Source organism: Populus alba, chromosome 10 (assembly GCF_005239225.2).
Source record: "Populus alba chromosome 10, ASM523922v2, whole genome shotgun sequence".
Lineage (NCBI taxonomy): Eukaryota > Viridiplantae > Streptophyta > Magnoliopsida > Malpighiales > Salicaceae > Populus > Populus alba.
This window is the reverse complement of record NC_133293.1, coordinates 11490850-11513370: the sequence shown is the minus strand read 5'-3', so window position 1 is coordinate 11513370 and position 22521 is coordinate 11490850. Positions and strand designations below refer to the sequence as shown.

The window sequence follows — 22521 nt, the reverse complement described above, 5'->3', positions numbered from 1 at the left end:
AGTGCACTGGTTTTTAAAAATTCTAGTATTTATATCCAACCATGCACACCATTAGACATCATAGACAGCGCAATACCATAAAAGAGGAATAACAACATTCATTGTCGAAACATAATAAAAGTTGAAGAGGAATGGAAGATCGGACCAACCTTGTTCTAACAGAAGAAATTCCATTCCTAGGGTCCTCTCTCTCCATTTATAGAATGGTATTTTCTCTGAAATAGAACTTTAAGACAGAGCCTTAGAAAGAGTTCCGTTCAAAAAATATTGAACCGTGGAGACAAGTCTCTTCCTCTTATATTCACATCATGGAGGTTGGATCATCTCAAGTATTACAATTATGCATCAACTTTCGAGTCATTGGAGATTGACGATTCATTAACGAAATCATGAAAATTTGCACAGCAAAGATATTATTCAATGTTTTTATAAAATTATTTCCACATTTAAAGATTGATTTCAAGAATATGTTAAGACCATAACATTCCAAACAAAAGAAAGATAGGCCAGCAAGAAAGCTTGCATTGCAAGTGAAGCCAGTAGTTTTTTAAAATTAACACGGAGACAATCCTCAAAAGAAATGATCGAAACCATTCCTGTAGCAACAATGTATGTGTTACAGCTCTATTAAACTCGGTCCTCTTTTCTTTATTCCTTTTAATTATCCTTGGTGAAACTCCAACCATGTTTCCACATCAACCCTAATAACTTAGACGAGTAGTAAATAACTTAACCTACTTCACTAAATGAAATTGAGGATGATTACCCAAAAATCCAATGTCTTCCTTCTCTATCTGGAGAGCAGCTGAATTCTCGAAATCATTATTACCACAAAACTTCAAAAACCAAAACTCAATTCTTCTCGTTCGACCCAAAAAGCTTCATCCTTGATAACGAGGTCCTCAAATATCCCTCCACCTCAAACTTCTTTGGAGAAAGTTCGCGATACTTGGCAAACTGCTCTTTTGCCTCCTCGTTCCTATCAAGCAAACTGTATATCATCCCTCTACAAAAATAAGGCCTGAAATCTTTAGGATCCTCTTTCGACAACTCTTGATAACTCTCCAGCGCCTCCTCCACATTCTTTTGCAGAAACTGTATTTGAGCCATAATCAACCTCACGTCCCTCGCTTCTTTCACTTTATTCTCCTCTTCTGCAATATCTAAAGCCTCTCGTAACCTCCTAATAACCGCGTCTCCTTCTCCACTACGTTCCATTAATAGTGCATTCTCGAACAATGCCTCAAAAGACAAGGGATTCGCAACGAGAATTTCTTCAAACACATTGCGAGCGTCTTGGACCCGGCACATTTCATTCAGCAATCTTGCCATCAAAAACTTCCATTCAGTAACCTCCGGTTGCGCAGATACTAAGTGCTTTAAAATATTTAAAGCATCGTCGTCTTGGCCCTTTTCAAGCTTCTGTTGTAGAAGTGATTTTAGAGACTCAATTGCTTCAGCATTAGATTCTAGGAATGCTTCTAAAGGAGTCGATGCGTCACTTTGGTTCTGGTTTTGATGTTTCTCTATGCCTTCCTCTTCTTCCTCGAGGGTCGGGTTTTGTTCAGTGAGGGCTGCCGGGGTTTCGGCTTTTGCAGGTAGTGCAGGGAATTTACCAGCCATGGAAGCTGTAACACCGATCAAAATTGCTGTTTTGCTGAGAGTTTTTAGGGTTTGGGTTAATGGGTTTTTGAAAGTGTCATTTGAGGAGGAGGGGGAGGAGGCTTTTGGTATTTTGAGAGGAGGGATCGAAGTGGATTTGTGGGATTTGACAGTGGTGAAATGGAGAAGCGAAGGTGAGTTGAAGGAAGAAGGGGTTTTGAGGTGGAGAAGAGAAGTGGCTAGAGTTAAGTTCATGGTTGGTGGAGATACAGGGAGGATTTTGAAGCGAGATGGTTTTCGAGGTTCGGGGTTTTGAGTAGAGGAGAAGGTTACTGGCAGAGGGTTTAAGACTTTTAGCAGACTTTTAGGTGTTGATGGTAGGTGAGAGTAGGAGTGGGAGAGGGCAGGAAATTCGGTTTCTGAATAGAGCCTCCTGAACCTGAACACCAATCAGGAGGCATCACCGCCGTTATATCTTAACAGATGTCCTCCCAACTTCATGCTTTGCCGTTACAAAATTCAAATTATGTTGATATAGAAAATTATTATTGTATAAATTCAGGGGCCCCATGCTCACTAGAAAGAAATTAAGATTATAAATTACTTGTTAAAAGAAATAAGAATTGTTTAAGTAATAGAAAAAGAAAATGAGATGAAATTCATTACCCATAATTTATACAATAATAAAAAAATAACAATCAAAAGAATAAAGACCAATTTTGACACTAAAGTAAATAAAAAAAAACATCAAGGGAATGAAATTAAAAAAAAAATAAATAAATAAAATAATAAAAGACAATAAAAATAACAATCAAATAATAAGGACCAAATTAAATATCAAAATTAAATGAAAAAAATGATGAGGAATGAAATTAAAAACAAAATAAACTTGAAAAAGTATTAAAAATAAAATAAATAGCAATAAAAAAAACATGAACTAAAATTAATACAAGCACATGAACCAACTAAAAAAAATTAGTTCATTTGATTTTTTGCAAAGGTTAAAGTGAAATTTGATATGAGGAAGAGAGAAAAAAAAATTAAAGAAAAAAAGTTCATCGAAGCTTAATTGTTGATCCATCGTACACATGTGATTAAACACCATGAAAAGAATAGCACAACTCTTCAAAGGCCATCGTGAATGACACTATTTTACCACGCAAGAAGTGTTACTTATGTTACCCAAAAAGCTCACGAAAAACTTCTACTCGTCGACAACTTACATGGCATATGCTAGCCACTTTTAATTTTTTAAAATGATATCTATATTTGTTAAAATACTAAATTATCATTATCCAAATCAATTATAACTATAAAAACATAATAAAAAATAATAAAATAAACTTGGGTATCATTGTAGTCATTTCATCGTGCAACAAGGTGATAGAAGACTGAAAAGCCCGTGAACTCCAGGTGTTTTTTTCCTTGCTTTTAAAAATATTTAAATTATTTTACTATGTGTATAAAATATATATAAAAAAAAAAAACCTGATTTGCTCATGCTCAAATATATTAATAGCAAATGAATCTCATCAAAAAGATTGTTTTCTTCTAATTGTTAGTTAAATAGCTTTGCTTAAGAAGAGAAAGATGATCTTTTAACTATCCCATATCACAATAACGTGTCTTGATGGATGGTGAAATGTTAAGCCCTATTAATTTTATTTTAAATTAATTTCTCTGATTTTTAAAGAAAAATAGTAAATGCAATATGAAAATTAAATTTTGTGTTCAAATACCCGTTTTTATAAAATATAAATGTCTAGACATTGACACCACTTTGGTGGGTGAACAAATTAAAGCACGGTGGTAGTTAAAAATTGCAAGCTTACAATTACAATTCCACAACAAATGGATATTTTGTGAACACCAACACATATTTGTTATGGAATGTAATAATAATTTTTTTTTTCACTCGAGTTTTTTTTTTTAATTGAGTTGAATTGAGATCAAATTTGATAATTTGATTTAACTAAATTCAGGTGCAGTTCGTACAATTTCAAGAAAAAATCAACATTTAGTTTGAAAAAAAATAAATAAAATTTTATTCATTTAAAATAATTGAGAAAATAGAGACGAAATTTGAACAACAAACATTCAACCTTTCTTTCTTGAAGTAGTCTAGGTCTAGATTGCACAAGGAGAGGAAATGTCATCCTTTTTTTTCTTCACTCATTTTTTTTTTCAACTTAATCTGATAACATTTAATTTATTTAAAATTAGACTTAATAGTGTGTTTTTTATTACCTTAATATGGATATCCAACGATGTTGAAAAACAATTATAAGTTGTGGTTAATGCTTGGTTTTATGAAATAGAGTTGAATTTTATTGATCTAGAAAAATTAAGACACGAGGAAGAAAATGTGAAACTGAAAACAATTACAAGGATTTGGGTAAATAGACAGCAACAAAAAGGGTGGCACGTGCATAGCAAGCGCTAACATGTGAAGGATGTCGTCGTGCTTAAATGATGCTTGCAGTTTCCTCTAGCATTGGAGTGCCGCCTTTCTTGGTGGCGTTAGATGTGTCTCGGTGAGCTCTCACTCATGATGCGGTGCGTGTGTAAATTGATGGCACGTTGAGGGTTTTTTCTTCTTCTCCACCTCCCCCCTCCCCCTTTCCTCAACTTTCGAGCAAATTCTCTCCAAGATACCAAGGTGTCCCACTAGTTTATTTTTATTTCAAGTTTGGTCATTATTATATTAATTGTTATTTGTTTTGTTTTGAATTATTTTTCTTAATGAGTTTGTTTTTTAATTTCATTTATCGATATGAGGTTAATTATGAATTGAGTTTCATGATTTTTTCCAGTTTGCTTTGTATGAGAGAATCATGAACTCGTAACCAGGGTCAATAATTTGAAAGGTTAGCCTATGTTGCATTGTATATTTTTTAGGTTATTTTTTAAAATACTTGTTTTTTAATTTCTTCATCAACATTGGAGTTATTAAGGATCGAGTTTTTTAAGGATCGAGTTTTTTAATTTTTTTAATTTTCAACCTTCTGCTGCTATAGGTTGGTTTGAGAATTAATTTTTGTATTTTTTTAGTTGATTTTTGTGAGATTATCTCAATTTTACAAGTAAAGTTGCATGTTTAACAAGTTGACTAGGATAATTTTTTTTTTCTCTTTCTAAATTGATTTTTTTAAAAAAAATTTAATCATTTCCATATTGGGTTAATCGAAAATTAAACCTCAATTATTTTTAATTTATTTTTTATGACGTTGAGTCATGTTTTATTGTGGTTTAATTAGAATTGATCTAAGTCAATATAATATGTTATTATCTAAATATTTTAATACAAAAATATCATTTTATATTTTAAAAAAGTGTCATATAATATACATCATTTTTTTATAATATATTTTTTTAAAAAAACACGCTTAGCATAGTCTTTATATTTTTTTTACACTTAAATTGTGTTTTTGATGCGACCGCCATATATTACGGACCAAAGATCTAAGGAGGATGCTATAAGTTATTTTTCATATTACACATAGAAAGCATGGGCTTGGCCCGTGAGTCAAAGGACTCCAAATACTAAAAATGTTCAGAATTGACACTGGTACACACCATAGCTGCCGAGAACATCTAAAAAAGCTCATAAACCCTCCTTGTCTCCTAATACATAAACCCTAATTTTTCTATCACTAATCCAAAATCACTCACAAAAAACTATGATTGCATCAAAACACAAATGAGGCATATTGAAGCAGCTATCAGTTTCCTCTTCAAAATGTTAATTTCTCTCCGCAATTTGGGTAGCAGTTTACCTCGAAGAGTAAGCCCTCCTTGCAATCATCACCTCTCTTCCATTTTCTCTTCACCTTCAACAACAACTACACGTGCTTGTTTAATATCTTGCTGCTTCACTGGCGTCCTTTGCATACTTAGGTTCCCATTTGTAACCAAATCAAACTCAAACCCCGCCAATTTTTTTGATGTTTTAGACAAAGTTTCAATGACTAAAATCATTCAACAAGATCAATGGAATGACCCAAGGGTCGTTGGTTCAATTCAGTCTTCCTTAGCCCCAATATGGGTGTCTCGGGTTTTGGTTGAATTCAAACAAGACCCAAAATTGGCTTTGAAATTCTTCAAATGGGCTAAAACCCGAGTTGGGTTTCGCCACACTACTGAATCCTATTGTATATTAGTGCACATTTTGTTTTATGCTAGAATGTACTTTGATGCTAATAATATTCTGAAGGAATTGGTTTTATCCAGCTGGGTTTTGCCGGGCTCTGATGTTTTTGAAATTTTATGGACTACGAGGAATGTTTGTGTTCCGGGGTTTGGTGTTTTTGATGCCTTGTTTAGTGTTTTGGTTGAACTAGGAATGCTTGAGGCTGCTGGTCAGTGTTTTTTGAGGATGACCAAGTTTAGGGTGTTGCCAAAGGCACGGTCTTGTAATGCCTTTTTGCATAGGCTGTCAAAGGCAGGGGAAGGGGACTTATCAAGGGGTTTTTTTAGGGACATGGTTGGGGCTGGTATTGCCCCAACGGTATTTACATATAATATTATGATAGGTCATGTGTGCAAAGAGGGGGATATGCTGACTGCTAGAAGCTTGTTTGAACAGATGAAAAAGATGGGGTTAACGCCAGATATTGTTACATATAACTCACTTATTGATGGATATGGTAAGATTGGGTTGCTGGATGAATCTGTTTGCTTATTTGAAGAAATGAAGTTTATGGGTTGTGAACCCGATGTAATAACCTACAATGCCTTGATTAACTCTTTCTGTAAATTTAAAGGAATGCCTAGAGCTTTTGAATTTTTTCGTGAGATGAAGGATAAAGATTTGAAACCAAATGTCATATCTTATAGCACATTAATCGATGCTTTATGCAAGGAGGGAATGATGCAAATGGCAATTAAATTTTTTGTGGATATGACCCGTGTTGGTTTGTTACCCAATGAATTCACATATAGCTCTTTAATTGATGCAAATTGTAAAGCTGGCAATCTAGGTGAGGCTTTCATGCTGGCTGATGAGATGTTGCAGGAACATGTTGACTTGAACATTGTTACATACACGACTTTGCTGGATGGCCTTTGTGAAGAAGGGATGATGAATGAAGCAGAAGAGTTATTTAAGGCAATGGGGAAAGCTGGGGTAACTCCTAATCTGCAAGCTTATACTGCCCTTATTCATGGGCACATCAAGGTTAGGAGCATGGATAAAGCCATGGAGTTATTCAATGAAATGAGAAAAAAAGATATCAAACCAGACATATTGCTTTGGGGAACCATTGTTTGGGGTCTTTGCAGTGAAAGTAAGCTTGAAGAATGTAAGATTATAATGACCGAAATGAAGGAGTCTGGTATAGGTGCCAACCCTGTCATATATACAACACTAATGGATGCTTACTTTAAGGCAGGGAATCACACAGAAGCAATCAATCTGCTAGAAGAGATGCGGGACTTGGGTACTGAGGTTACAGTTGTGACATTTTGTGCATTAATTGACGGTTTGTGCAAAAGGGGTTTAGTTCAAGAGGCAATTTATTACTTTGGCAAGATGCCAGACCATGATTTACAACCCAATGTTGCAGTTTATACAGCCCTTATTGACGGTCTTTGTAAAAATAATTGTATTGGAGATGCAAAGAAGCTGTTTGATGAAATGCAAGACAAAAATATGATTCCAGATAAAATTGCTTATACTGCAATGATAGATGGAAATTTGAAGCATGGGAACTTTCAAGAAGCATTGAATATGCGAAACAAGATGATGGAAATGGGTATAGAACTTGATCTGTATGCATATACTTCCCTGGTCTGGGGGTTGTCACAATGTGGCCAAGTGCAGCAAGGAAGAAAGTTTCTTGCTGAGATGATTGGAAAGGGTATCATTCCTGATGAGACTCTGTGTACCCGTCTATTGAGAAAGCATTATGAACTAGGAAATATCGATGAAGCTATTGAACTGCAAAATGAATTGGTGGAAAAGGGTCTAATTCATGGCAACAGCAATCCTGCAGTTCCTAATATTCAAACTCGAGATGATTTAGATTTTTCTAATTTTAGAAAATAAAAATTCAAGGCACAAGGCTTTTCTGGCGCCTTTGCTTGGATGGGTTAACTGTCCAGACACGGTTTTTGTTGCCAGTTCACTGATTTCAATGTTGCTTCATGAGCTCTTTGCAGATGCAGATCTGTTAAATGAGTTTCCAGGTAGCAGCATTCTCATGACTGTTGGAAGAAAAGTTGTAGCATTTATGCCCGATTCAAGGCTTCCAAACATTACTTTGGAGGTGAGTGGTAAACTGTGGATTCTTCAGGTTTTCAGTTATAACAGTAGAAGCATTGTATATAGTAACTTTATTAGTTTCACGGACATTGATTAAACTTGAAAACCACTCTGAATGGAAATGGTTGAACCAGAGTTGATGCTGATGATATTTAACTTTTCTTCGGTGTTTCACTTGAACATACTACTCAATTTTCTTATGCAGATGGTTGGTTCTCAAGTTGGAAGATTTATACTTAAGTAATGGAGTTTCAGGTACTCCTGTACACAATATCAACCAATTGAAAGCAATTAAACATTGCGAGGAAACTGGATGTTCAATTGAACTGCATTCTGACCTGACCTCTTTGATCAGCAAGGTAAATTTTGCTTTGTCGAAATTTATATATTCTGGAAAATGTCTCTGATAATTGTATACTCAGTATGTCTTATGTTTTTCTGTTTGGTCAATGGTTTCCCTTGGGCTGTTGTTCTACTGATTAGGGTCGGATTGGGGCATACCAATTAAAAGAGATGGAGATAATGATACTATCATGTAGAACTTGGGCAATCATCTCCCAGCAGTTGCTCAATTATAAAAAATTATATATTTGATATTTTCTCCCATCTTATTAATGGTTGTTCTAATTTTACCAAAAAAAAAAATCTTTATTATAAGTAGAAGAAATTTAATTAGAAAAAAAATTGTCCGCAATATTTTAAGATAGAGCTTCAAAAAAAATATAGAAAATCAAGATAAAACGCATTCCATTTTTGTTGAATGGCTGCTAAAGAACTCTAAAAGCCTCAGCAGTAGCACCATAAACAGGCTAAGAAAAGTATCCCACAATAGCTACTCAAGGATAAGAAAACAATTCTATCCCTCAATAGATAATTCAAAAGGAATTTGAACTCTAAAATTGTCATGCAATATTTTATAAGATCAAGTAAGACTTCAATCCTGAATAATAGAGAGCTATAGACAATGATAATACATGCATCTTCAAATCTTTTTGAAAAAGGCTGGTGATAATTAAGGGTTAGAGGGAGCATATCTAGGATTTGGTTCTAAAATGTTAATTGTTGAAGTGATGGATGCAGGGTACGAGCTATGGATTCATTAGCAAAAAATGGAAGTACTGTTTTTGTGGATGCACTTATGACCTGCTGTCCAGATGAAAAGGAATTCTTGTTGAGCTGGAAGGGAATTATAGTTCTTATATTTTGTGCAAAGGTAAAGCACAGAAACACATTGCAGCTTGATATTCCCTCCCTGTGTTCTTATGCTTGCTGTCTGTTGTTTTACATCATCAGTTCCGTATTGGGAGTTACAGTGACACATGGCCTAGTGTGGCTGTCGTTATATGTTTCACTATCTTTGTCTTGCTCCATGGAGTGGTGGTGGCAGGTTTATTGAGTCATGGAACACATCAATTCATTCGTAGCTCGAGTTTCATAGTAGTCTTAAGATATCTTCTTCAAAACCCAGAAACCAAAACTAGCTGAAATTGATTTAAGCACGTTGTTGTCCTTGCCAATTAGTTTTTCAATGCACTTACAGACGTGTCAACATACTTGTGCACGTATTTAATGGGGGGTTGCTTTAATGCCTAAGTTTACTGACTTCTGCTTAAATATTATTCAGTGTTTTTTTTTGACCATCTTTTATCCATCAGGCAAGGGAAAGGGTTGCAATGCATCCATGGTGAACCTTGTGAGACATCCATGGTGAACTTGAGCTGCTAGAGAGTTTGCTTGCATGCAGAGCGGCTGCTTTCAAACATCACACCACCCTTTTTAGAAACAGCTTGGCAATGCTGTTTGTTTAGTTCGGTCTGACCTGCTATGTTTACAGAATCGGATTTTCTTTATCTGGCTATGGTGGGTGACTAGAGCAATGCTGATTTGCATCTATACAGCTTTCGGTTCAATTTCTTCTCTATTTATCCCGAAGAAACTAGTTTAGGTGACATCGTAAGAGGCAATCAGCTGATGCAGTACCAATCAAATTGTTCAAAATGAACAATATGTATCTCTTTTTCGAATTTGAAGCTACCACAAGAAACATGAAATTTTTTTCATGGGCAGGTCCACGTGAGCCAAAACAGTTTAATTGATTCGCAATAACAAAGTTTAGTTTTTAATTAGTCTAATTTAAAAAATTTTTAAAAAAATATATTAAAAAAATAATGAGTCAATTCATCAAATTCATAACTCGAATCATAAAATTAAAATAATTTGATAAAAAATAAATTAAAATAAATTATAAAATTTAATTCTCAATCAAATATAATATTAATTGATAAAATTAATTAAAAATTAAAAATTAAATTAATTGGCTTAACTCGTTAAACCTATAAAAAATATTAAAATAAAATATTAATTCAAAGCAAAGAAAAATTATTTTTGATATCAGTACATTAAAATGATATAAAAAATTAATTCAGAACAAAGAAAAAAATAAAATAAAATAATTTTTTTTTTTAAAAAAAATACATTTAAAATATAAAAAATAAATAGTAATAATCAATTAGGGGTCCGGATAACGTTTCTTCGTTGGAAACGAATTTAAAAGAAGTCCAGAATTCCATGATAGAAAAAAGAAAAAAAAACTCCAAATTTCCAAGGGAATGCTCACAAACACTGATGCCATTCCGATTTTGAGGTGTGGGTGTGTGTGGGTTTTTTTCTTAAGGTGGTGCTTTTCTACTATGATCGGCAATTGGTCTTCAAGTTTTTTCTTAGGTAGAACTCCAAGTTCAACTCTCCTTTTTTTTTTTTTTTTTTTTAAGATTTCCATATTATTTTATTTTAATGTCATCTTTATATTTTCACTATCATCACATCCTTCCATTAATTAGTGATACAAATGCCATTAAAAACTGACATCTACAATGTTCTCACAGCATTAAATCTCTACTGATGTGTATTTTGATCCTTGAAATATTTTTAAAATTTACTTTGGTCCTTGTATTTTGTTTTTTACAAGAAGTAGAAGAGTATTAACCCTACAAAGATACTCAAAGGAAACCTGGTGGAGAGCTGAACTCCACCACGTTATGCAATAAAAAAGATTGAACCTACCATATCCAAAGTATACACCAGATATGAGGATGCAAAAACACACAATGATCAAACTTGTTACCGTGTATAACTCAAATTTTGGAGAAAAATATATATTTTGTTTCCTTTTTCTATCCTTTATAATAAATTATAAAATATGCATATAGCCATAAAGTTTGGTCTTACAGCAGGATTATTTTTTTTTGTCTTAAAGTTTGCATTTCTATATCGAGTTTATAGATATGCAAATAGCCATATAACATATTTTCAACAGTTTTTATATATAAGTTGTGCATCGTGTGGAACAGAATATTATTATTTTAATAAGCTTTTTATACATATATATATATATATATATATATATATATATATATATATATATAATTTTTTTTAGAGCATTTGGCTACGAGGTAAAGGTTGCGTTTTTTCACACCCTTGCTTAGTGTTTGGTTAAATAAAAAAAATTATTTAAGGCTTTTTGCATGGTACATGCCTCCAATGTTTACTAAACAATTTTTTTTTTTGAATTTTTTGAAACAGTGGAGGAATGCACTGTTCGCTGAAACAGGTTTTTTTTTTTTTTAAATTATTACCAGTGTAGTTAATTGATTTCACTCGCACTATTCACACGAACAATAATTTTTTTTTTAAATTAAGTTACTCGTAGTGCGATTTTGTCTTAAATTAAATATAAAATAAATTAAAAAAAATTATTCTTACCAAATTTAAAACTACTTTTTCTTCAACCTCAATTTCAACCCACAGTTTTATCAACTAAAAGTACTTTGCTACCGCAGGGCCTAACCGCTGGAGGGCTAACCGCCTCAGGCCCACAAAACATGGGATGGACTGCCTGCCATTTAAATTAGATTAATTATTAGTATTTTTGACTTACCAGAAAAGAAACCTTTAAATTAAATAACGATATTTGCAACAGCAACAACAACAACAGATAAAAAACAATCAATCGCGATGGCAACTGTAGGAGTGGAGAGGAAGCAACAGCAGCAAACAGAATCAACGATGACGATGATAGCGGAGGAGAGCTGCTCGGCGAAAACCGGAGCGGCGAGGCAAGGAGAGGGTTTGAAGCAGTACTATCTCCAACACATCCATGAGCTTCAGCTCCTTGTCCGCCAAAAATCCCACAATCTTAATCGCCTCGAAGCGCAACGCAATGGCCTTAATTCCAGAGGTGGGTTTTAAATCGACTCAGATTTATTAGTTTTTTATTTTTTTCTATAGATGAATAGATAGATCATAACATATTAGTTAGGGTTTCATTATTTGATCTGTTGATAGCTTAGCTAGGGTTTTTCTTACCTTCTCCACGACATCAACAATAATAATTGAAAACCAAATATTTAGGGGGAAATAACAGAATACAAAGAATCTGTACACGTCTTTTTGTAAATTATTCCTAATTTTGGGAACCTGTCCTTGTTGTGGTGATTTCGTTAGCTACTACGGTTCGTGGGATATATAAGCTTATCATGGGTTGCACGACCATTTCGGTTTTATGCTACTGGATTCGTCAACTTGATGATGGATTTCATCTGCCATTACTTAACGTACAGGTTGAATGACATTGTTAACTTTTGACATGTTTAGTCAGGATGCTTAGAGAAGAGTCGCAGCTACTTCAAGAGCCTGGGTCATATGTTGGTGAAGTTGTCAAAGTAATGGGGAAGAACAAGGTGTTAGTTAAGGTACAGTATCTGTTCTTTTTGTTCAATGCAAGTCAATGTACTTTTTATTATGCCATGTCATGGTCCGTTCTCTATTGAGTATTTTGATGGTAAGCACTCAATTCGTTTAAAAGCTTTGGAATATTTATGTGTTATTAACGTATAGATAAAACTAAGTGGCCTTTTTTTAGGTTCATCCAGAGGGGAAGTATGTTGTTGATATTGATAAAAGTATTGATATCACAAAGATCACTCCATCAACAAGGGTTGCCCTTCGCAATGACAGCTATGTTCTTCACTTGATCTTGCCAAGCAAAGTGGATCCTTTGGTCAACCTCATGAAGGTTGAAAAAGTTCCAGATTCCACCTATGACATGATCGGTGGTCTTGATCAACAAATTAAAGAGATTAAGGAGGTTTGTATATTCATTTGTTTTTGGTTCCGTCCAAGGATTTCCTTGTTCTGTGATTATAACAGCCATGTTAGGTTTTTGATTTTCTCATTGCTTCCTGTTACTTTGTCTTGACACCTTGGTAGGTCATTGAACTTCCAATCAAACACCCTGAATTGTTTGAGAGTCTTGGAATTGCTCAACCAAAGGTATTGTGTCATGAAGTTTTTTCTATATTAACACCTTTGGTGTACTTGGATTTTGGACTAAATCTCTCTCTGTCTCTTTCCCTAATGTCATAGGGTGTTCTCCTTTATGGACCTCCTGGCACAGGAAAAACTCTACTGGCTAGGGCAGTGGCTCATCACACTGACTGTACTTTCATCAGGGTTTCAGGTTCTGAATTAGTTCAGAAATACATTGGAGAAGGCTCTAGAATGGTCAGAGAGCTTTTTGTTATGGCAAGGTCTGTCTCTTTTTTTACTTGCACCTCGCGCTCAATTGATTCTTAGTGTTTTAAGGCCCTTTTCTTGAAGTATATATGATTAAATTCCTCCCATATTTTATTTTCAACTGCTGTGATAGAAGGCAGTAGGGCTCACTATTTTAATAAATGAACCATAATCAGGAAAAGGGGCCATGTTGCCAGATTAAATATGTTTGTGGCATGAGTTAAACTACAATTCTGGCATACCAGACACAACACATTATGCCTCCATTCTGGAAAGTTGCAGCTTGGGAGAAATAAAGTTACCATTCTGATTTTGAAAACTATGATCCATTTGAAAGAAATATTTTATCCTTTTTTTTTCTTTCTAGAATTGGTCATCTAACATGCTCTATATTTTATCCTTTTTTTTTTCTAGAGTTGGTCATCTCACATGCTCTAACTTCTTACATTTCAAATGCTTAGTTGTAGCCTAATTTTGATCACCATTTACCTGTTCGTTTATAGCCTTATGTTATGGTGCACAAATCTGTTTGCTTATATACTTTACTTACATTTCACATCTTATATCTCGGTATGATTTCTGGGTTGATGGTTTTGTCACAGAGAGCATGCTCCATCAATCATTTTCATGGATGAAATTGATAGTATTGGATCCGCTCGAATGGAATCTGGCAGTGGCAATGGTGACAGTGAGGTGCAGCGTACTATGCTGGAGCTCCTCAATCAGCTGGATGGATTTGAAGCATCAAACAAGATCAAGGTACTGGAGTACCTTCAGAAGGAAGTAGATCAAATAGGGGGAAACTATGCAAGGTATTGACATAGTTATTAATGGTACTCACTACCTTTTCTGGCAAACTTTTTGACAGGTTTTGATGGCTACAAATCGGATTGATATTCTGGATCAAGCTCTCCTTAGGCCAGGAAGAATTGACAGGAAGATTGAATTTCCAAATCCCAACGTGGATGTATGTATAATTTTCATTTGTTTGACTGTTTTCTTTGCTTATTCTGTTCCATAAAGAGTGATGCAATGGGTAATGAATATGCAGTCTCGTTTTGATATCGTGAAAATCCATTCAAGAAGGATGAATTTAATGCGTGGGATTGATATGAAGAAGATAGCTGAGAAGATGAATGGGGCCTCTGGTGCAGAGCTCAAGGTATTTTTCTCGCTATATCAGTTTCTTTTACACCTCTCGCATTTATTGTTCTGAATGCTTAAGTAATTGGAAAATTGTTTATCTCCTGGAGCAATTAGGTAATATTTGGAAAGACATGACAAGGAGAATTGAAGCTCTATTTTATTTAATTCAATGAAATAAAAAATAAAATAAACAAAGATAAGAAAGGGGATAGGGATAAATCGATCAAAAACTGTTTAACTTGTTCCTGTGATACATACAATTTTCATTTCTCCTCCATCTAAGTAGTATCTAACTACTGTTTTGGGTAATGTTTCTTTGAATGTCCTTGGTGAAAATTGGTGGGGGGGAAAGGTATTTTTATTGTATCATGAAACAGAAAGACGTCTCAACAGATGTACAAGCAGTTTTGATTAAATTGTGACCATGTTTGATGCTTGCTTGCATCTTGTTATGCTTTCACAGGCGGTGTGCACTGAGGCCGGAATGTTTGCTCTAAGAGAGAGGAGGGTCCATGTTACACAAGAAGATTTTGAGATGGCTGTAGCAAAGGTCATGAAGAAGGAGACAGAGAAGAACATGTCATTGCGGAAGCTCTGGAAATAAATCAGTTTCTGTAACTTGCTGTGTTTTATGTTTTTTTCACCTATGAAAATGTCTCAAGAATCGAATAGGAGAGCAATTTAGCTCATGGAATATTTATGCCACTGGATTTCCTGCCTGGACCTTGTCAGTACCATGCACATGATTTCTTTCACGAGATCAAGGGATAGGCATGCGATTGTTGTGTTTTGAAAGAGTTGTTCGTGTATTGTCTTTGTAATCCTGAATGCCTGATGTGAATTATTTATTTCTTCTTGATTATTGATTCTTTATATAAAAGTGCGAGGAGCAAGGCCTGGATAAGCTTGAGATCAGGTCAGAAATTGAGGAGGGGATAGCTTATTGGAGAAGTTCCAAGCGTAGGATTTGAATAATGTAGGACCTCCCATCTTGGGTCAAGTCTTAACAACTAGTGTTGACCTTGATGGGTTTCCGTAGCCTCCTGCCCAAGACCTGAATTGCAGAAAGTAGTAGCCCTGGGGCTGCGTGTTCCAAGGAATGCCAGTCTCTTTGGAGGTAGTCTCTCATATTATGTGTTTATTATTGAAAAAAAATAAACAAGATCAATTGACTCAAATTAGTAATTTGGCTTTGAAGGAAACAATTTTGTTTTATTTAAGTATCATATATATTTATTTTTCAATTAACAAAATAGGATGTTATATTTTTTTGAAAGTGGAAGATGAACTAGGTAGTCTCTCATATTCTGAGTTTATTATTAAAAAAAAAAAAAAGCTCCCTAACAATTTATTTTGATTATGAAAACTCTAAAAAAAACTTAAAAACAAACAAACAAAAACATAAAGTATTGAAAAAAAAATACATGAAAATTAGCCAACTTATTAAATTGAATGCTTAGTTAGTTTTTTTGTAAGCTATTTTTTTGTTGTCGTCCAATGTTATTTTTTTATTCCTTTGAACAAACATTGATAATATGAATTTAAATACAATATTTATTAAAAAAAACAATTAATTATAATTTTTTATTTATGCTTTTATTGTTAATTTATATTCACATCATATATAACTGAAAAGAAATGTTTAAATAGAAGGTGTTCACAATAATATAATGCATAAATAATTCAATCTATCCTTGTATAATTAGAAAAGTTTCCAATAAGTCCTTATATTTCTAGTTCTATCTGTTCCTTTATTGTATAGTATCTGATTCTCCATATATATATTCAGTCCATCCAAATTGATAAAATTATATTTTTCATTCTAAAATTACCCTTGAGTTATATATAAGAATAAAATAGAAAAGTTGTAAAACTCGAACATTATAATTTTTTAAAAAAAATTGATTTTTTTAGTATTAAAAATATATTATTGTATAGATCAAGGAATTTTTCAAAATAAAAAAAATTAATTATGTAAATTTGGATGGAAAATATTGACAGAGATAAGTTGAAAATTTGTATACTATACAAAAATAAAATAGAAACAATTAAATTATAAGTACATATTAGAGACTTGTTCAATTATATAAGGACAAATTGAACTATTTACCCTCATATAATCTTACGTGAAATGTTTTTAGTAATTATTATTTTAAAAAGTTATATGTATTTATCCTAACTACTACTTATTAAAATTTGAAAGATAATTAAATTTTATGTTCCTAATTTTTTATTAAGTCCAGTTTAAATTATTTTATATGGTAATAAAATAAAATAAAAATATATTTAATTATAACTTTTAAAAATATATATTTAAATATATAAAATAAAATATTAAATTATTTGCATATAAAATATGTTTATTTAATAACAACACAAATTTATTTATTTATAAATAGTTATAAACTAGTTATTTGACCTGTCGTGCTGTCATAAGTTGGATAATTTATTTATAAAAAAAAAATGAACATGCAAGGTTTTTTAAACTAGCTACTTAAGGCGACCAGATCCAGCAATCATCGTTTCTTGAGTTTGAAGATGTTGCACCATACCGCGAGGGACAGAACAGAATGAAGTCTTGAGGCAAATCTATCAACCATCCAGCAAGCGATGATACTGAGCAACAAAAATCCAAACCCAATAATCATCAGCTAAAGAAATTGGCCACGAGCCTTCTTTCTTTCCCTTTCCTTGTTTTGCTCTTGTTTCCTGAACCATCTCATTCCAATCTGTCACGGCAATTCATTACAAAACGATAGTGACCTAAAAGCAGAAACGAAATACTCATCAATTCACCAAATAGAGATTTGAAATTATATAAAGCAACCGGAAATAATAGTGTGAGAAACGAGTAACAGTTTTCTTATTAATTTTATACTGTTACAAGTTATGGCTTTGCAAGCAAAGTGAAATGCTCCAAGCACAAGCAAAATTCTCATTCAATCAGAGAGTTTTAAATACAATAAAACGAGTTTCTTGCAATTAATACAAGAAAGGAACTTGATATCCCTACTTTTACTTCTACAAGGAAAAATAAACCCGTGGCAACTGCCCCTTACTCAAATCCAAAGAACCCACCATGGGCGTCAATGACCCACAATTAGAGCAAAAGGCAGTAGGGCTGCTCCTTAACTATCTTTCATCCTTCATGAGAACACGACACCAATTTTCTTGGCAAAGTCATCTCCATCTTCGTTTTCATATTCCTCTTCATCTATGTTTTCACCCTCTTCGTAATTGTACTCTCCTTCATCAGCCTGCTCATATTCATAATCACCATCCCTCTGATCATCACCCTCGTACTCGTGATCTTCCAATCCGTCATCAGCAACCATCCCATCTTCAGTCTCAATCTCACTTGGATTAGGTAGCTGAGAAGACTTTCCATGAACAATTTCAATGTTTTCCCCTTCTATTCCAAGGGCATCATCAGTAGCAAACTTGGATTCTTTATTTTTTAGCATCTGGCTACTGTCATCGTCCTTTAATACCGAAGAAAATCCACTTTGAGTCTCCGCAACTGCCTTGTTGTTGGAATTGCTGGTGAGGCTTTGCCTACTTTCCTTTTGATTATTGCCAACCTCGATAACAGATGATATTCTGCTACCAGAAGCTGCAGCTCCACCCCCTCTCTTTCTCTTAAGAATCTCACTAAGAGGCATTGGCCCTTCAAATGAGAGATCAGCATCAGATGGTGGATGATCTTCCAAGTACTTCCGCTTTCCAAGGGATTGCTGAGGTTTACCCTCTGCATTTTTCCCACCTCTCAGCTCTGCAAGGCTTTTAGGAGCAGCAAAATTAGTAATTTTATCATCTACTAATTCTCTTCTCACATGGGGACCTCTAAAATTTCTCCCCTCATTGTAATCCTCTTCCACCCTAGCTTTCATTCTATCCCGGAACCTCCCTTGCTGGGAAGAGATCAGGGACCTTACTGGTGACAATCTTCCCCGATTCCTGCCCCCGTCAATTTCCCTTTCTGCATGCAAGTCACCACCTTCGTTGGGAGATCCTCCTGGAAGCTTTATTCTACCACGAAGACGACTACTAATGGAGCTCTCATGTGAGAGTAAGTGATGAGAGTCCCTTCGTGAAGAACCCTGGTAACCTCGCTCCTCAACATGATTGCCTGGGACAAAATCATTACTAACAACTGATCTCAAGCCGTTAACCCTCCTTTGTTTCGATAAAAGATAACGCAAATCTGATCCTTCAATGTGCTCAGGGCTATCAGCTTTCGAGTAACCTCGCCTTTCCAGATGTGCTGGTGCCACTAGCATTCTTTCTGACGATGCCCTGTGCTGCTCCCATGCGTGCTGCCCTTGCATATGTTCATAGGGATCATAGCCCCGTGGATCACCATACCTTTCTTGGTCATCAGGCAACGAGCCATAATCAACAGAATGGCCCCTGCCATATTCATCAACAGAGTTCAAGTTCCTCCCTTCATGACCTATTGCTCTTCCAAATTGATCTTCACCGTGGTAATAATCAGAATCCCTCAACTCATCATCCACAAGAACATCAAAACCAGGAGAGGACTCCCTCAAATACTCATCAGCATCCTTTCCATTATGGTTAACATGATCATCTGCTACCCGTGACAGATGCAACTGATTGGAACGACTTGAATTTCCATTGACCTCGGGAGGAAGATTTGATGCTTTATATCTGGGAACTTCATCATCCGAGCTTTTGGGTGGCACTACATTCCTTGCAACACCAGCAATGTTCCTTGCTGAAGCAACTTCAGCTTTTGACACAGGTTTAGCTACAGTGGGTGCTTCAACAGCCTTTGATAAATTCACTTGAGGAAGCTTCTGCTCTTGAGTACACTTTTGAAGGCCACCAAAAGCCTTTTTTGGAGGGTGGGCCTCAGTACCAGGGGTAAGTGCCATTGTTTGAGAAACTCTATTACTGGCATGATTTGGTACATGGGAGAAAGCACATCTGTCACCTTTCAAGCATAATCCCTGCTGAAAGAAAATGCACAGGACTCCTTGTTTGCCTGAATTGTGTGGAGCATGTGTGGCAGCTACAGCAGCAGCATGTGACGGCGGCAAAGAAGATCCAGCAGAGGCTGTTGTTTGGTTGCCAAACAAGCCATCAAGGGGCTGAAATGAGAGAATAGATATCAGATACTAACAAACCGGATAAAACAATTTAATCAAGACAAACTTGCAAAATTAAAAAGCTTCCCACCAGCTAAAAGAGTAATGAAACAAATCAAGCAAGAAGTGCATAACATCAAAACAAGACGAGAAAACAAAGACTTACTGGATGACGAAACCCACACTTGGGATTCATGCAATTGCCACTCAACCAAAAATAGCAATCCCTAGGATTAACCCTGGCATATTCACTGTGGCGATACTCACACTCACTTCCCTGTTGAGACAAAGAACAAGGGGCTTCAGTTAAAAAAAAAAAATCAACTGCTAAAGAAGGTAAAAAATCAAGAATCCACTCTTTCTAAAAACCACAGCGAGATCATAAAACATCAAGAACACTTGGTACATCGCACACTTGATATTGATTTGACAGAAAGACATAGTTAAGGGAAGAAACGTAAAACACAACTTGCCTACTTTACCCAAAGCCTGGCAAATATTACTATTCTTGAAGTCAGTCTGAAAAATGAACGCATTTTAAAGACTATAAAAACAAACCAATTACCGAAAACACCATCACAAGAGGTTTTTTAGAAATCAGCATTCTTGACGGAAGCCCAGCCAACAGACAACATATGAGTTACCTAAAACGGATGGGTAAGAAACAAAAAACTAAAACCCACAAGGGAAATCATAGTTATAGACTCAATTGAACATTGCACAGATAGATTTAAGAACACAAGACAAATCATGTGATGATCTTAAGAAGATGAGATCTAGAGTGACAATTATATTCAAGAAATTGATTAGGGTTTTCCTCAAAACCCCAAAGAAGAAACCTAATTAATATACATATAAAGAAAAGTGAATCGTGAATCTGTAACCCTTATAATTAGATCCCTAAAAATCGGCAACCATTAATTGCGAGATGAAAAAAGAAAAGAAAAGAGAAAAGCGAACCTTTTTGCAGGTTAAAGGAGAAGCAAGAAAGTAAACACAATCAGTATTCCTTTTCAAGGCTTCTTCTTCGGCGGATGTTTTTGTGGACGCAGTAGGTGTAGGTGGTGGTTGTTGTGGTTGGGTGGCCGCAACCATGGCGGTTCTCTTCTTCTTTGTTATTATTGTTGTTTTTTTCAGGATCAAGAGAATTGCTTGCAGATCGATAAACCAATATGCAGCAGCTCTAGTTGGGAGTGGATCGCGCGAGTGATAATAAATCTAAATAAGTAGAGATTGAGAGAGAGGCGATCCTCCAAGAATACTTATTTGCAACGGAGATTATAATTATTATTTATTATTAGATGTAAAAGAAGAAGAGAAGAGGAAGTGTATGATATGACAAGAGCCGCCACGACACAAAAACAGATAAAAGGGTGGGGCTTGAGAGTGAGAGGGAGGTCGAAGGAAACGAGAGTGTGCGCGGTGTGGTACGAGTGGTTCTTTTCAGATTATTTTTTAATTGAAAAATATATTGAATTATTATTTTAAAAAAAAATTCATTTTTAATATTAATACATTAAAAAAAATTTAAACATATAGAATAAATAATTTTTTTTTTAAAAAAAATTCTAAAATATTTTTGAAACGTCTCTTCTTGAGAACCAGCTGCATATGCCTTCTTTGCTTTTTTAAAAAAAATTAGCCAATACCCTCCTTCCTTTTTTTTTTTTCTTGATAAAAAAATATCTTTTCTATTATAATAATGATTTTTAAATAAAAACTAATAGGATAATTTTTTTAATTTTATTGTAACAGCCTTGATTAAAAATAATTTTATCAAATAAAAAAAAAGTTTTAAGACGGGTGAGTGGATTTAAAATTCACCTACTTGAACGATCGGACAATATTTTATTTTCTTGCTTTTTATATATTTATAAAAAAAAGTAATCACACATCATTTACTTGAATAGACATCATGTTATTGCCTAGTTCATGTCTTGGCTGCCAAAAATAGTTGAAAAATCAGGGTTGAATGTGTTTGGATCATACAAACTTAAATTTTCATCTAAAAACACATAAAGATCATTAGAAAAAAAACTCAATAACCCCACTAACAAGTTCATAAGGTCTTCAAATATGCTTGAAAATTCAAATTCAAACTGGAAAAATTTCCGAGCCCACATCTATTTTTCTAGCATTATTAAAGGTAAAAACTTTCTTCATTGAGTTCATCTCTTCTAGATAAATCTACAAACATTATAATTAAAATTATTAATGATCAAAATCCGGTCATTCAAGATTTTTTTTTCTCTACAACTTTTTCAACCACCTTCACACTTATCGCTCAAGTCCAAAAATTGAAACATGCAGGAAATAAAATTTACACTAAAACATAATAACCCGAAAGAACAAGAACAAAAGAGGAAAATTAGAATTTGAGGGGGCAGGTGGAACTTTTGCACACCATTTTCGTGGAAAATGGCCCTCGTTTCTTCCCTTATAACAATTTTGACCATTAATATTTCAATTTGGTTTTTAAATAAAGCTAGGATTGTATTTAATAAAATTAATTGTCAATTTAGTGTTAAAACAGAAGTAAGAGCAGAATAATTTGAGTGAATAAAACGACATAAGCATAACTTCAAAGGATATAATTGAAAAAACTAGTAATACAGTATTCATAAGATTAAAGCAAAAGGATAGGCTGACTGGTCGTCGCCCAACGGATAATGCTAAAAGGGTTGTGTTTTGAATATCTGCGATCCGTGTATTTCTTATCCGCTGGGTCTGCTTTGGACACCCTTTTTTCCTTCCATTGACAAGTACAGCCACAGCAGAGCCGGTGGTCTTCCTCTCCTTGTTTCAGAAGACTTCAGGAGGCAGAGG

At 34.4% G+C, this 22521-nt stretch overlaps 4 protein-coding genes across 7 annotated transcripts; 2 read left to right on the top strand and 2 right to left on the bottom strand.

Annotated features, from left to right (window-relative positions):
- Nucleotides 1-466: 466 nt before the first annotated feature.
- Nucleotides 467-2055, bottom strand: LOC118046510 (protein SLOW GREEN 1, chloroplastic-like). Its single transcript, XM_035055442.2, has one exon. It carries the CDS (start codon nt 1855-1857, stop codon nt 853-855), a length of 1005 nt encoding a protein of 334 aa, XP_034911333.1. The 5' UTR covers nt 1858-2055; the 3' UTR covers nt 467-852.
- Nucleotides 2056-5152: 3097 nt separating this feature from the next.
- On the top strand, nt 5153-9924 carry LOC118046511 (uncharacterized). 4 transcript variants are annotated; one of them, XM_035055445.2, is made up of 4 exons: nt 5153-7868; nt 8120-8223; nt 8945-9077; nt 9520-9924. In XM_035055445.2, exon 1 carries the CDS (start codon nt 5303-5305, stop codon nt 7646-7648), a length of 2346 nt encoding a protein of 781 aa, XP_034911336.1. In that variant the 5' UTR covers nt 5153-5302; the 3' UTR covers nt 7649-7868; nt 8120-8223; nt 8945-9077; nt 9520-9924. The 4 variants fall into 4 exon arrangements, with proteins under 4 accessions (XP_034911336.1, XP_034911338.1, XP_034911335.1 ...); XM_035055447.2 differs by having other exon boundaries at nt 8933-9077; XM_035055444.2 differs by having other exon boundaries at nt 8070-8223.
- Nucleotides 9925-11806: 1882 nt separating this feature from the next.
- Nucleotides 11807-15446, top strand: LOC118046512 (26S proteasome regulatory subunit 8 homolog A). The gene is made up of 9 exons (XM_035055448.2): nt 11807-12101; nt 12518-12615; nt 12786-13010; nt 13133-13195; nt 13289-13452; nt 14041-14197; nt 14307-14405; nt 14490-14600; nt 15048-15446. The coding sequence occupies exons 1-9, from the start codon at nt 11879-11881 to the stop codon at nt 15186-15188; spliced, it is 1281 nt and encodes a 426-aa protein (XP_034911339.1). The 5' UTR covers nt 11807-11878; the 3' UTR covers nt 15189-15446.
- Nucleotides 15447-17496: 2050 nt separating this feature from the next.
- On the bottom strand, nt 17497-21084 carry LOC118046513 (zinc finger CCCH domain-containing protein 17). The gene is made up of 3 exons (XM_035055449.2): nt 20656-21084; nt 19862-19972; nt 17497-19698 (listed from the first exon to the last, which is right to left on the bottom strand). The coding sequence occupies exons 1-3, from the start codon at nt 20788-20790 to the stop codon at nt 17731-17733; spliced, it is 2214 nt and encodes a 737-aa protein (XP_034911340.1). The 5' UTR covers nt 20791-21084; the 3' UTR covers nt 17497-17730.
- Between the last annotated feature and the right edge of the window lie 1437 nt (nt 21085-22521).

Coding starts and splice junctions, on each gene's coding strand:
- LOC118046510 (XM_035055442.2), bottom strand. CDS start 1,857: ATGAACTTAACTCTAGCCACTTCTCTTCTCCACCTCAAAACCCCTTCT.
- LOC118046511 (XM_035055445.2), top strand. CDS start 5,303: ATGAGGCATATTGAAGCAGCTATCAGTTTCCTCTTCAAAATGTTAATT.
- LOC118046512 (XM_035055448.2), top strand. CDS start 11,879: ATGGCAACTGTAGGAGTGGAGAGGAAGCAACAGCAGCAAACAGAATCA. Junction 13,453..14,040: donor GAGCTTTTTGTTATGGCAAG/GTCTGTCTCTTT, acceptor GTTTTGTCACAG/AGAGCATGCTCCATCAATCA. Junction 14,198..14,306: donor AAGCATCAAACAAGATCAAG/GTACTGGAGTAC, acceptor ACTTTTTGACAG/GTTTTGATGGCTACAAATCG.
- LOC118046513 (XM_035055449.2), bottom strand. CDS start 20,790: ATGGTTGCGGCCACCCAACCACAACAACCACCACCTACACCTACTGCG. Junction 19,973..20,655: donor CTCCTTTAACCTGCAAAAAG/GTTCGCTTTTCT, acceptor TTGTCTCAACAG/GGAAGTGAGTGTGAGTATCG. Junction 19,699..19,861: donor AGTGTGGGTTTCGTCATCCA/GTAAGTCTTTGT, acceptor CTCTCATTTCAG/CCCCTTGATGGCTTGTTTGG.